This window comes from Protopterus annectens, chromosome 1.part0, assembly GCF_019279795.1.
Source record: "Protopterus annectens isolate FY-2018-M chromosome 1.part0, PAN1.0, whole genome shotgun sequence".
Classification (NCBI taxonomy): domain Eukaryota; kingdom Metazoa; phylum Chordata; order Ceratodontiformes; family Protopteridae; genus Protopterus; species Protopterus annectens.
Genome location: NC_056725.1, coordinates 678,954,857 through 678,969,504, shown reverse-complemented (window position 1 = coordinate 678,969,504; position 14,648 = coordinate 678,954,857). Strand labels below are relative to the sequence as shown.

At 38.4% G+C, this 14,648-nt stretch overlaps 1 protein-coding gene across 1 annotated transcript in view; it reads right to left on the bottom strand.

Annotated features, from left to right (window-relative positions):
- LOC122794026 (ryanodine receptor 1-like) overlaps positions 1-14,648 on the bottom strand; it is a 2,146,276-nt gene that overhangs the window by 809,394 nt on the left and 1,322,234 nt on the right. Inside the window, 2 exon segments of the mRNA XM_044062140.1 lie at positions 4,588-4,655; positions 9,634-9,749. Coding sequence (XP_043918075.1) covers positions 4,588-4,655; positions 9,634-9,749 — 184 coding nt within the window.

The window sequence follows — 14,648 nt, the reverse complement described above, 5'->3', positions numbered from 1 at the left end:
ACTTTTATCCCCTTTGGTAAAAACTCTGTACCCATGAACTACCACATAGGCGGTAGTCTACTTAACACCAAAAGTGCAATAAGAGACCTTGGGACACAGGTGGACAGTAGTCACTCCTTTGATAATCACATCGCCACAGTGGTCAGGAAATCCTTCTACATGGCACACCTCATCACAAAAGGTTTCTCATCCAGAAAAAAAGAGGTCATTGTTCCCCTCTACTCATCACTCATTAGACCCATTATAGAGTACAATGCCCCTTTTGGTATGTACCTCACAAGATATGTACAACAACTGAAAAGGACACAGAAATACCTCACAAAGAGGATTACTGGCCTCAAACAGATGCTCTACGCGGACGGTCTCAAAAAACTCCAGCTTTACTTCATCGCATATTGCCTACTCAGAGGTGATCTCTGCCTAACATACAAAGCTATGTCAAACCCAGAGCTGCTGGACATGCTCCACTTAAAGAAATCCCAATCCCTCCGAGCTACATGCTCTAGGGACCTAAACCTTGTCACTACAATAAACAGAACATGCTGGAGGGATAGATTCCTGTCCCAGGGACTTCCCATACTCTGGAACAGACTACCTATCTATGTCAAACAGAGCTCCTCATTAGCACTCTTCAAGAAAAATCTTGATGATTGGATGGGAAATAGGAAATTCACCCCGGGGATCACTTCTGTGGGGCACAGGAAAATAATTTTTTTGGGAGGCGAAAGCCAAGGTACCCTTTTGGCTAGGCTTGTATAGGCCCTAGGGCCAATAACCTAGTACCTACCTATGAACGTATCAGACCAATACAAACCAGCACCATTAAAATACTTTTACTAAAACTAAAACCCACATCCCTCACTGCTGATCAACTCCCAAATGAATATCTCAAACTGGTAGCACTTTCCATATTTTATCTCATCTCGCTCCTTATCAACAGGTCCATATCAGAACAATATATCCCTAAGCTCTGGAAAATCTCTTATATCATTCCTAGGCACAAAGGCGGCCCCTCTACTGACTATTCAAATTACAGACCAATAGCTATACTCCCACCTCTGTCAAAAATTCTAGAAAAATGTGTACATGCTCAACTCCTTGACTACTTAGAAAGTAATAACCTGCTCTTCAATATCCAACATGGTTTCAGACCCAAGCACAGCACCACAACCACTTTAATAAATTTCACCAACGATATCAATGAGCTCAGAAACAAGGGTCACCATGTATCCATCTTCCTTGACATGGCTAAGGCATTTGATACAGTATCACACTCGAAATTACTCAAGGAACTATCATCCCTAAACCTCTCCCATCTAGCTCTTTCTTGGTTCTATAGCTACTTAACTGACTGCCAACAAGCAGTCATGTGGCAAAACGAACTCTTTACCCTACTACCAGTCTCAGTTGGAGTACCACAAGGCTCTATCCTTGATTCACTACTTTTAACTATATTTACAAACAAACTTTGGACAGCCACCCATCTAGCCACCACTATACAATACGTGGATGACTCTACACTTATTTTCTAAGCTCCATCCCTACCAGAATTCATAGAATGAACCCAACCATCCTTCACAGATATAGAAAACTATCTGTCAGACTACCAGCCGATGCTGAACCCTAACAAAACAAAAACTAATGGTATTCTCTTATACCAAAACACAGCACCTCCTTACCCCTTTCACCATATACCCCTCCAACAAAACCCAAATCAAACTTGTAGATCACACCACACTCCTAGAGGTAACAATAGATAACTGCCGAAAATTTGATAAACACATAGCACTATCCATAAAAAAAGTCTATATAAAGCTTTGAACACTTTATAGATTCAAGCATTGCTTTACAACTTGACACTCCAGAGCCAGGACCAACCTACTCTCCACCTTTCTTTACTCCTCACCCATCTTCACTAACCTCCGAAAATCATTTATAAACTAATTAAAGTCATGTTACAATAAAATAACAGAATTTGCTATGAGCCATCCCTACATATCTCGCCACTGCTCTGTCCTTTGCAAACTCAACTGGATCGAACTACCTAATCTAATATCCCTGAACCAACTCACTATCACCCATTCCATAATGTACAAGCCCAATAACTGTCCTGCTCTCAAAAACCTAGTTCAGGGATACAAAAACTCTAGAATACTGAGACCTACTGACAAACTTGTTTTAAAAGTCACCATGGGTAACAATAGCTTTGAGGAATCTCTCTTCTCCAACCAGATATGCAAAAAATGGAATTCCATTCCCCAACGTATTTGAAACACAACCAATACTTCTAATTTCAAATTACGTCTTAGGGAACACCTAACAAACAGCTGGCTATGCTCTTGCACTTCATCAGGATGACCTTTCAATACTTGCTCTCTCTGCGCCTTCTCGTCCACAGTGTACCCCTCCATTCCTAATCCACTCACTGCTTTCTCTCTCTGCTCTTCCTTTCTGCCTCTCCCTCATGTATTAGCCCTGGTATTTCTATTTAACTCTATTTTTTATTTCAACTCCCCTCCTCTTACCCAGGGATTTCTATTTTACTAAATTCTGAAGTACTCCCAAATGGACTCTTTGGTGAAAAATGCCCTTTATTAGAATAGTAACAATGTTATGTTTTACTGGAAAATACTGTATATAATATGTACTTTTCATGCTGACATGCTATGCCGAATTTTTTTGTCCCTCTATGTAACTCTTTCCTTATGACTGTAAATTTTCTCCGCATTCCACGAACATCACTTATTTCTCTATTATTAGCTAATAACTATTGCTGTCAGTTAATAACTATTGCTGAAAGTGTTCTTACATGTTTTATTTTGGAGCTTTTCTCTCTGGCCCTCCTCTGAAAATAGGCTTCTTGCCCAGTCGGACTTTCCCAGTAAACAAATGTAAAATAAATAAATATATGCATACGCAGTACATAGGTACACAGGAGAGAAGACAGAAGAACACTAAAGTGCTATTATACAATGACATTATTTAAGAAAGGTAAGCAATTTCTTTCTTATAGAATATTATTGTATACTAGCAATAATCCACTCTATCCTGGTATCACAGGATTTAATCACGTTTGGCTTTGTTTGATCACCTGGGCTTTGGCCTCATGATCAAACCACACCAACCGTGAGTAAATCCTGTGATTCTAGACCCACTCGTTGATTACTGCTAAATTATACAATGGCAACTCATTATTACTCAAAAATGTGCCTACAGATTGGACAGAGCAGTCAGCATGCCCATTAGAAATCCAGCATTACTCATGGAAAGAAGTACAGTAACCGTGCTAAAAATAAGAATTACTGTATGCTGTGCTACTGAACTGACACTACACCTACTCACATCTATTAAGTAAAACATATCTGCAAATAAAGAAATTATTATTAAAATTGTAAAATATTACCCTACTGACCATTTGATTATGGCACCAAAATAGACTATTCACTTGGACAGCAGTTAATATACTGCGCTGAAAACATATCTCAGCTTGTTTATTGCAGTCATTGCAGTTATGGAAACCAGAGCAAGAGCAGTCACTTTCTAATCCTGATATTGCACTGAAAATTTGCAGTTAACAGCAGAAACAGGCTTTTAAACAATCTAAAACAGCCCATAAAATGTAAAAATGACACTGCTTTGACTGAATGTATTGTACAGTTGTCAGCATATACATGACAGATACATGCAAGTTATATCAGTAAGACATTCAGCAGACAACACAAGAGAATATTAAAATCCATTAATAAAAACAAAAAGAACATATACCATAACGGTGTGGAATTTAAATTACTAGTCATGTATGTGATTTCATGCACTAAACATTTTTTCAACAAACACCAAATTAAAACAACAAAAATCAGAATCAAAAGCCATGTGACATTTAGACAAACGTAATATAGATAATAAAAAGCTAAAACTGGATTGCACAAATTTCCCAAAGTATAACATATAACAGTGCTAAATTATATAATGAATTTATTTGCTCTAGGAATTGTATTAAACTGAACTATGCATACAGGCTCTTGAAACAATCATTATCTCTACTACAGTGATTCCTGGCTTTCATTTCACACAGAATATGTTCATTGTTATCTATTCTCCAATTACATGGTACTTTTTGAAGCCATTGGAATTTCCTCTTTTTTTATCACACATACAATCACTGCATTAGTCAGAAAGTTTACATCTGACCACTGATAAGTAATACATTATTTATTTTTGTTGTTCACCTCATCTACTCATAGGATTAGTGGATTATGTGGAATTTTGTGGCCGTCATGAGATATACAACAACAACAACAATAATAATAGCAATTATACTAAATACAAAGAATAAAAAAGTGTAACCCTGGCAGAGTGAGTCAGAAAGAGGGAGACAGAGTGAGGGTAAGGACTGAGAAGGGTGGAGATAAATGGAGAGGCAGACAGGATGAGAGAGAGAGAGAGAGAGAGAGAGAGACAGGATGAAGTTTAAATTTGTTATAATCTGATGTATCAACCATGGATTACAGCTGCCAGCTATACAGTTTCCTAAATTAAAGTGCTGTAAATGTACACTTCTAAATGTTACCATTTTTGCACACTCACCTTAGCAAAGAATTTTATTTCACGTTCATGAGGTGATTTCTCCACTCTTCCACTACTCACAACAGCCTCTAGGGAACAGAATATACACATGATATGATCAAAATCAGTTCCTGATATGGTTAATTAATTTAGAACTTTACTGATTGTGGGTTACCCCTTTAGAAGTTACAGGCCAACAAACTTAATTTTCTAAATAAATTGCAGAGTCTGAAGACTGGCAATAAGATTTTACTCCCATATTTTATCAATACTGCTGTTAAATAATTGCTTGTTTGCAAATACATTTATTTATTTATTTTGGCCCCTGTCAGTTTTTTTTGCCCTGTTGTCTAACTGCTTTGTTTTGCCTCTTTTTGACTCCCACTGTCTGACAATCATCAGTGCCCTCAACAGTCAATTAGTTAATTTATTCCCCATCACAGGCGCAAGGGACCATCTTTCAGACAGCAATCATGTTCAATGTTTTCTGCTTAGGTTTCCTTGGCCCTATTACAAGCAACTAGTGAGATAGAGAGGGAGGCTGTGCAATGGGCTGATGGCAAAGTTCATCCCCGCACATCTGCAAAGGGGGTTCCCACCGAACAGCCCTACCTTACCTCATGAGGCATGATCGAAGAGCTCCCTGATCTCTACCAGGTAGGTAGTACTACCTGAGTACAGGCAAACTCTACTCCCAGGAAAAAGGAGTGGACAACAGTCCTTCACTTCTCCTCCTCCCTGACTGAGGTCTCCAATGCCAGGGCTTCTAATTGAACCCCAGTCACCTAGATCACAATCAGAAATCTATTGCACCACTGACTTCTTAAGGGCATACCGGTTTGTCAGCTACATCGCTTCTGAATGTCATGATGTTTTACTTTCACTTTTTTTTTTTTTAATTCTTTATTGGTGCATTCAGACCAATATGTTTGTAAGGGGTCATTTTCATATATCCCATGGGCCTCCACTATATGATGTTTATGGTATTACATAGTGAAGCCCTTAGCTTTGCTGAGTCTTTTTTGTAATTTTGTTTTACACACACACACACACACACACATATATATATATATATATATATATATATATATATATATATATATCTCTAATCCAATAAAACGATCGTGTCAGCACACAGGTTGCAAGTCCATAAAAGGTTTATTGTATAAATTCCACTGACACGATCGTTTTATTGGATTAGTGGTTTTGTTTCTACGATCTTTTTCCACTTGTTTATATATATATATATATATATATATATATATATATATATATATATATATATATATATCTATGCCCTGCTTTTGACTTAACGTACGTTTGTTCTACAAATGCAGGGGTGTGATTTAATGTCAACGGTATGGATGGCTGAATGGTGGCTATGCCGATGGTATGGAATGTTGATACAGGTAAGTGGTGTTGGGGTGTGTGTGTGTGTGTGTGTGTGTGTGTGTGTGTGTGTGTGTGTGTGTGTGTGTGGTTGTGAGTTAGGGTTAAGATTGGGGGGAGTATAGGTGTTGTGTATTTGTGTGCAAGTTTGTATACTTTATGGTATGGGTTACATTAGGGGAAAGATGTCTTGTTTTTATGTATTTGTGAATGTTTGTGTGTCTGAGTCAGTCTTCTGTGCTGGCAGTGTTACAGGAAGGTTTTAATCATGTTAAGGTGCGGGGTTAGGGTTGGAGGAAGAGGCAGTGTTAGGTTTAGGTTTAGAACCCATTACTAATTATTATTGGTTCAAGCAATCCTGTGGGGTCTCCATTCTCCTCTGGGAATTCTACCATTGGAGTAGAACCTTGATATCTGCAACACAGCCCCCCCCAAGCCTGTCAGAGAGAAGGCAGTGTCTTGTCCTTCACCTGTCTCTCTTGCTCTCTCTCCTTGCTACACTCCAGTGTCACGGCGCTTAATCAAACCCATACCATCTAAATCACAAACAGGGCTTTATCCCTCTTCACTAATAGAGCTGCCATACCATAACAAGTTAAAATATTAAACAGCCAAAATAATGAATCAAACAACACATTTAACCACAAAATCAACTAAACAACAGCACACTATCACAGTTACCTTGCACATTGACAGAATGGCCTTAATATGTCCTTGTTATCACTGTATACTACCAAGCCCAAAATTAGGTTAAAAGGGTAGGGTAAACTCCCCTCATGAAAAGAGATCTGACCCACTGAGCACCAGGCTAACCACATAACACTTGATGTTCAAAGCACAAGACAAGAATTAAGTAAGCTGCAGCTATACATGCTGGACTTGCCAGATAGTGCTTGCCCAGTAAAGGAAATAAGAAATATGAGCTGGAGTAAAGGAATTAAGAATAAAGTTAAGAGAAGCAAGAGATGTGAAATGATGAAGTGGTATGGAGAAGAGAGATGCAAATCCTGCTGGAAGAGTGGCCCAGGGAATGGAGATATAAATGGTAGTGTAAGCTGGAAATTAGGGGGAATAAAAGGACCAGGACAGATGTGGTTCAGAAAGATAATAGGAAATCTGAACCTGTAAGCAAGAAGGAGGCAGGATCAAGGGGGACATGGAGAGCATAAAGATGTGATCATGAGAAATGTACATGTGGCTGAACATGGAGATAGTGATAATGAAAGAGTAGGGTGGACAGTGCCCTGAAAGGCGGAAGAAGAGGAAGCCAGTTAGGGAAGGATGGTAGAGATAAGTATGACAGTGTGTCAAAGAGAATTAGCAAGACAGTGGGAGTAAAGAACAGATCAGGAAGTGAGATAACTGGAATTAAAAGGACTAAGGATAGGAAGAATGCCATCAGCAGGTAGTGGTGAAGCAGCTAGGAAGATCTTCAGCAGACAAGAGAACACAAGCCTGGTGACTCAGTCCTCAAAGGAATCAAGATCAAAGGTAAGAGAGGCAAGAGGGATGTGATCACAGTAAAGCCAAATACATGCCACTAAAATAGACAAAACATGGAAAGAAGTCTCCAAAATGATCAAGGAGGAGGACACATGTCATGTCAGGGTGGATGGTGTCACCAGTGACCTAAGGAAAGAGTCAGTATAGGTGTTATTAAGCAACATCATAATGGTAGTTCAGAGATGAAAGGACAGAGGACTGGAGAGGGCTTTCCTGGAAGTGTTGCCAGTTCCATAGAACTGATGTCTGAAATAGTAGACAGGGAATAAAGTCCTAGGATTGGTAGGGAGTTGGGGAAGATATGGCATACGGATGAGAGCTGTGTAAGAGACTGACTGCACCTCAGCCCAAAAGGGAGAGCAGTGCTAAAGGAGGAACTGGAAAAATATGTCTCTCTAGGAGTGTGACATTAATTTAAGAAGGGATGAGGGAGAATCATGAAGGACAGGCAGCAGGCACAAGACCTAGGAAGATGAAAGACTTAGAAAAAAGTGAAACATAAAAGATCAGACGGGGAGCTCCCTACACTCCAGAATGACAGTCACCTTTGATTTCAGAATATTTTAGGTAAAGGGGCACAGTAATATTGCAGAATAAGTGTCTTGCACATTCAACTGTGATTAATCTGGAGCCTGTCATTCGCAAGAGTTGCCTAGAGTGTCTAGTGTGCAGATCACTAGAGCCATGGATGTAGGCAAAAGAGTACATTCTGCCTACCTTGACCTGGTAAAGGCATTTGACACAATACCTCACTCAGGTATTACAGACGAACTCACAAATGTAGGCATACATTCTTATGTCACCCAATGGATAGCCAAATAGCTCAGAGACAGGATACATGAAGTTAGGGTGGGAGAATCCACCAAAAGGCCTATTATTAGTGGTGTCTCGCATGGCTTGATACTGGAGCCTCTCCTGTTTGGAATATACTTCTCTGAAGTCAAGTCAAATGTACAGGGCCTTTGGCTTAGCAAATTTGCTGATGACTGCAAGCTGGGTGCAATCACTGAATCCACCAAAGATGTAAATATCCTCCAGGAAGGCGTAACACAGACAAATAACTGATGCCAGAACCATGGCCTAAAACTCAATGAAAAGAAATGCATAATTTTACCCTTTGAGAATATGACTATCCCTGCAAATTGCAACATTGATAGCACTCCCCTAAAAAAAGAACCAGTGGTAATAGGAACTCAGGCTGACAGTAACTTGAACTTTGATCACCGTGTGTCCATGGTAAAGAGAAAATCCTTCTACATGGCTCAACTTATATGTAAGGGCATGGCATCCAGATCTAAGGAGATCATAGTTCCACTATACTGAGCCTTCATTAGACCAAAAATTGAGTAGAATGCTCCCTTCAGCATGTACCTCACCAGACATTTTCAACAACTGGAGCGGCCACAGAGGTTCCTTACTAAAAAAATACAGGATGTAAATAATTAGGTCATACATGGACCAACACAAAGCCCTGTTCTTGTACTCTGCCTTCTACAGACTACTGTGGGTGATCTATGCCTAACCTACACGGCATGCTCTGATCCAGCCCTCATGGATCTGCTGCACATTTGCAAAACAAACAGCTCTAGAATTACTTGATCTAAGCATCTAAACCTTGTCCGTGACATAAACAAAACATGTTGAAAGGTTAGTTATGTGTCTCAGAGATTACCCCTTCTCTGTAACAGACTCCCTATTTATGTGAAGCAGAGCTCTTCCCTAAGTCTTTTCAAATGCAATTTGGAGCAATGGATGAGAAATCGCAAATTCACCTTGGCTTGTCACCTGTGGCCATTATGGAAAGGGGCAATTTGTGAATGCCCTAAGTTACAACCATAAACCAAACCATTGTAGCCCATGGGAATTGATAATTGGGAAATTTGGGGCATGAATGGCTCGGCTGGAAAAGGTTCAAGGGCTATTAGCCTTGTACCCTCCCATGATCCTATAAATAATGTAACACATTTCTGCATTAGTGAAATGTACTGAGTATCATCAGATGAGTGATTCATGCCCTAGTGATTTGGAAGTAATGGGTCAAACTGGCCAGGATGGGGTGATGGTTGATAGACAGTGGTAAACAAACAGTACTGTACTACTACCTTGTAGTACGCAATGGCTCTAACAAATGTCTTGCAATGTTAGCATTGCAAATCAGAAACAAAAGATTGATACCTAGATGAGCAATGAATTCTTGAGCTGTGTCCAACCACTTCAGAAGATTCTGAAGGAAGCCATAAGCAAAACGTTTCTCCACAGATGACGTGTCCAGCTCCATATCTTTCAATCCCCTGTAAGACAAGCAAAAGAAAACCATTATACCAAAAGCTATAATTCGTTGCTCTCTTACTTTACTCTAAATTTTTATTTTTGCCATCCACCCCCCACCCTCATCCTCCAGTTAGAGCCCTGGAAGCTTTTTCACGTATAAGCAGCATTGTCAACACATGAAATAATGAACCCTGAACAAAATGTGAACTAATTGCTAGAATGATGTACTGATTTCATTAACGTATAACGTCAACCTATACCTTGACCAGCAGTTCTTTACAATAAAGCTACTGCATGCTTTTTTAAACTGTAAGCAGCTATGTGTACAGAAGGGGGTCACACATATTTGCTACCACTTCATTCACTTAAATATCAGTGATGTACGAAGGGATGACTCACTCTACAAATAAGGATTAATTTTTCTCATATCCTCATATCACACCAGTACTAAAGGAGATATTATGTAGAATTTGATAAATGTTTAGTATTTCCATTCTTTTGGTAATGACTTTACTTCACAATTCTTCTGCAACAAATAACAAGAACAATGTCCATCTGTCCATAAATTGATTGATCCGGCCAGCCATCTATTCATTTTCTGTACCACCTGTTTCTAGTTCAAAGTCACGAGGAAGCACAGCCTAATTCACATGGAAGCCAGGTAAACACCACTCCATTCAACATAAGACATCAGTTGAGCGTAGATCACAGATAACAAATGCATTCTCATACATACATACTTTGGGTAATTTAGCAATGCCAATCCCCTGATCTTTCAAAACTATTAAGCTGCTAATCCCTGCTACATCTGCAGGAAACCTGTTTCATAATCATACCACCTTAATTATATAGCATTTCATTTTAAAACAAATTTGTATCTGTTCCATGCCAAGTAATAATAATGACCTCTAATGGTGACTCTACTGTCACTACACATTTCTCATACCAGCCCTATCACGGTATATAATATGCGTAGTTTGATCCATAGTATTTCCTGTCAAAAAAAGGTGTAACAGGTATTTTAATACCATTCTCAATTTTCCTCTCTCTCTTTCTATTTATCTATCTCTATCTCTCTCTCTCTCTTCTTAATCTATGCTCAGTTTGAAAGTTTTCATGAGTAACTCTTTCATCTAAAGTAATATTCCTTCAATGATCTCCCACTAAATCTTTTTTTCATCATTTCTCCAAATCAAATTTTGTCTTAGTCTTTCTCGTTAGGGACTGGACTATCCCTGGCAGAAGCAATGCACTAGGAATTCAGACATGCTTTATTTTCTACCCTGCAATCATTCCCCATTTTGTATTTTGATATACTGTATTGAATTCCTCATTTCATTAATAGTGAGGATTTGGAATGAATATATTTTCTAATCTGTTTATGCATATTCAGTGGTCAACAAACAAGATACATGCTGCATATTGCGAAAGCAAAATGTATATTATTTTATGTAATGACTAAGATCTCTGACTATATATTTAAATTCTGGAACTGTTATTGTGCTACCTAATACCGTGGCATATAAAACATCTCATAAACCAGTTGTATCTTTGTGAATTGTGTTCCCTTCATCAAGATTGACTCATCCAACTACCTCTACTATTACTTCATCCCACCCAAAACAACCTCTCGCCTACCAAAAACTAACATTCTCTCTAATATCTATTGTACTATACTCTCCAGTCTCAATTATACTATTACCCTCTTCATGCATAATATTTTCCTAACCTACTAATGGCTACTAGCTATATATTTTGAAATGTTAAACCTACAACTGAGTTTATAACAAAAATATTCACTTTATGTAAATGTTGAAATTTCTGTATTGTATTATGTCATTTCATTTTTGTAACATTGTGACAAGCCAATTGCAAATACCATGGAGCTTATCCGTAAATGTTTAATTAGCTGTATGAACTATGTCCATTTGTAACATGTGAAATGTTACTTGCAATTATTGTGGAGGTTTTCTCCCCAGGCCTCCACTGAAAACGGGCTCTTCTTGGCCCAGTGGACTTCCCTGGTCATCAAACTTAAATAAATAAAATTAATAAAAATTGTCTGTTCTTTCAACTCTAAAGTTTTTCACTCACTGGCTAATATTTCTTCTGTCTAAATTTTTCTTTTTTTTTTCTTTTACATTTGTGAAACAAAAACTATACATACATATATATATATATATATATATATATATATATATATATATATACACACACAGAGAGAGAGGAAGAGATACACACACACACAAATGTCAAGTGTCACATATAACAAAAATAGGCTTACAATCACTTTGTCGATCGCACGTTGACATTTGTGTGAAACTGCCTTTGGCCAAACTGAAATTATGAATCCCACAATGTCGAACCTTATAATAGCAAGCATTCGCTGCTGTAAGGTTCAACACTGTGGTGCAAACTGCACTATAGTGGGGATTGGGAAATGTACCCTTTCCCTCACTGTAGTGCGATCACAGAGTTTGTATATATATGTAGGGGGGTGTGGGGGCTGTTTGTTAATGTTGAGCAGAAGTGCAGCATTTCAGTAAAGTTGATATTTTCGAAATTTTTACTTTACTAAAATGCTTCCTTCGACATCTTTTTGTGTTTGGTGTTGAGATTTCTGAACATGTGATTCAGACATTTTAACACTCGAACGGAGTAGATTCAAGTATGTGATAGTTTGCTTGTTTGTGTCTTTCGGCTTTTCCCAGTTAGGGGTTGCCACAGCGGAATTCCGGTCCGCTAACGATTGGCAGTTGATTTTTACGTACCGGCTTGCCAGGCCTGATGCACAACCTTCAACGAAGGTACGCCCATCATGCATGTCTCCATGCAGAAGACGCTCTAGCTGAGAATCAAGTATGTGATAGTAAACTACAAAAATATATGTTAGAGAAAAAGAAACACTAAATTTTAAAATAAAGTCTAATGAGCGAAATACAATCCAGAGCACAAGTATATACTTTTTTAAATTAACAGACAGCAACAAAAACAAAGGTTTGATGCTGAAGCTGCATAAAAGCAAAACAAGTTTACTTTGTCCTTAATAACAGGCAGGCCTTATCATACACCAATTTACATACTGTAATAATATATTAATAGAGTAAAGTGGAAGCATAAGGTTTACTTACACAAAGAATATGTTGTTAAGGTGTGTTACCACATCACCAACCAGTAAATGACCTTTTTAAATGAACCTTGGTATCCAGAAAGGCTTAGTGCAAGGCACAAGCCTTTACCCAGAAGCTCTTCAACTCTTTCTAAACCTTGCAAATTCAGACACTGCTCTACTGCTGAGGTTTTCTCCACATGGGGCCTGAATGTGGACAGGAGACTCGCAGATGAAGCCGCATGTTAATGCAGCAGTACAGGGGACTGCCTGATGCTAATTAGCCATATGCTTTCCCTAAAAATGTCTCCAAGTCCTGATTTGCTCAACTGGGTAAAATGTTACTGTAGGAGGAAAAAGTGACCTCTGTCAAAATATGGTAGTCATCCATTTACTCCTATAGGAGTTCTAGTGGGGTCAAGTGAATTCAGAGAAGACATGTGGATGGGGGCTATTATTAATGGATGCATGTGTGCACATGTGTATGTCTGTAGGAGCATGAATCTGGCTGTATGAATTTGTTTCTTTTGTGTGTGTGTGTGTGTGTGTGTGTGTGTGTGTGTGTGTGTGTGTGTGTGTGTGTGTGTGTGTGTGTTTGGGTGACTGCACTAGGAAGATTATGTTGGGAATCACAAGCCTGGTTATGCATACGTGTGTGTGTGTGTGTGTGTGTGTGTGTGTGTGTGTGTGTGTGTGTGTGTGTGTGTGTGTGTGTGTGTGTGTGTTTGTTTGTTTGGGTGTCCGCACTAGGAAGATTATGTTTGGAATCACAAGCCTGGTTATGCATATGTGTGTGTGTGTGTGTTTGTTTGTTTGTTTGGGTGACCGCACTAATAAGATTATGTTGGGAATCACAAGCCTGGTTATGCATATGTGTGTGTGTGTGTGTGTGTGTGTGTGTGTGTGTGTGTGTGTGTATGTGTGTGTGTACGCACGCACACAAATGAATATAAGTATGTGCCACTAGAGACAGCACTAGTGTGGTCAGGTCTGACATAGCAGTGTTCGGTTAAGGGGCATGGTAATAAGCTAATAATGAGATCTTTCTCATTGCATATATACTTGCCCCTGATACATATGTTCTTACCATTACACCAAATGACCAGACCAGTGAGGGTTTTAATTAATCCTAGTTTATATCTGAATGCCTGAATAAGTCAACAAACAATATAAACAGATACTGATACATCTTGTAACTTTAACTATGATGTACTGTTGTTATGTTTGGCAAGTTTTGCTCAATTAATTAGTAAATCCTTGCATTCCACAGAATACCCAACAAGAAATATTCCTAACAGAACTTGATAACAATTACTTTTTTGTAGAATTCAGCTGTAATCTATAGCGTTCTTCTTTAGTAATTCCCATAATGCAGAACATATTTACATGTTGACAATGGGTGCACCATTTCAAACTCTTGCCTTTCACATACATACCATTCCCCTCAATATATGCAAAGTATGAAACCAGTCTACTTGGTGCAAAATTTGCATTAATGACATTAATTAATTGTATGTATAATTATGTAAACATCAGTAGTACATTTTAAAAAGTTTACCCATATAACTTTCTACTCAAACTTGATAATTATTAAAGTTGAATGTTTGTCTCTGATTTGAGAGTGCATCATTTTATTTTAAAATGCAGAGAGAATATAAATCTGGTGTCCTCTGGAAATTGTTGCTGTTTAGTAAATCTAGCAAATCTTTAATTAAAAAAAGAAAACTGAAAAGTGTAGGTACTTAGCTATAGCAACTTTAACCATAAAATTAAAATGTGTGCTACTTCTTAAGTATTACATTCCAAAAAT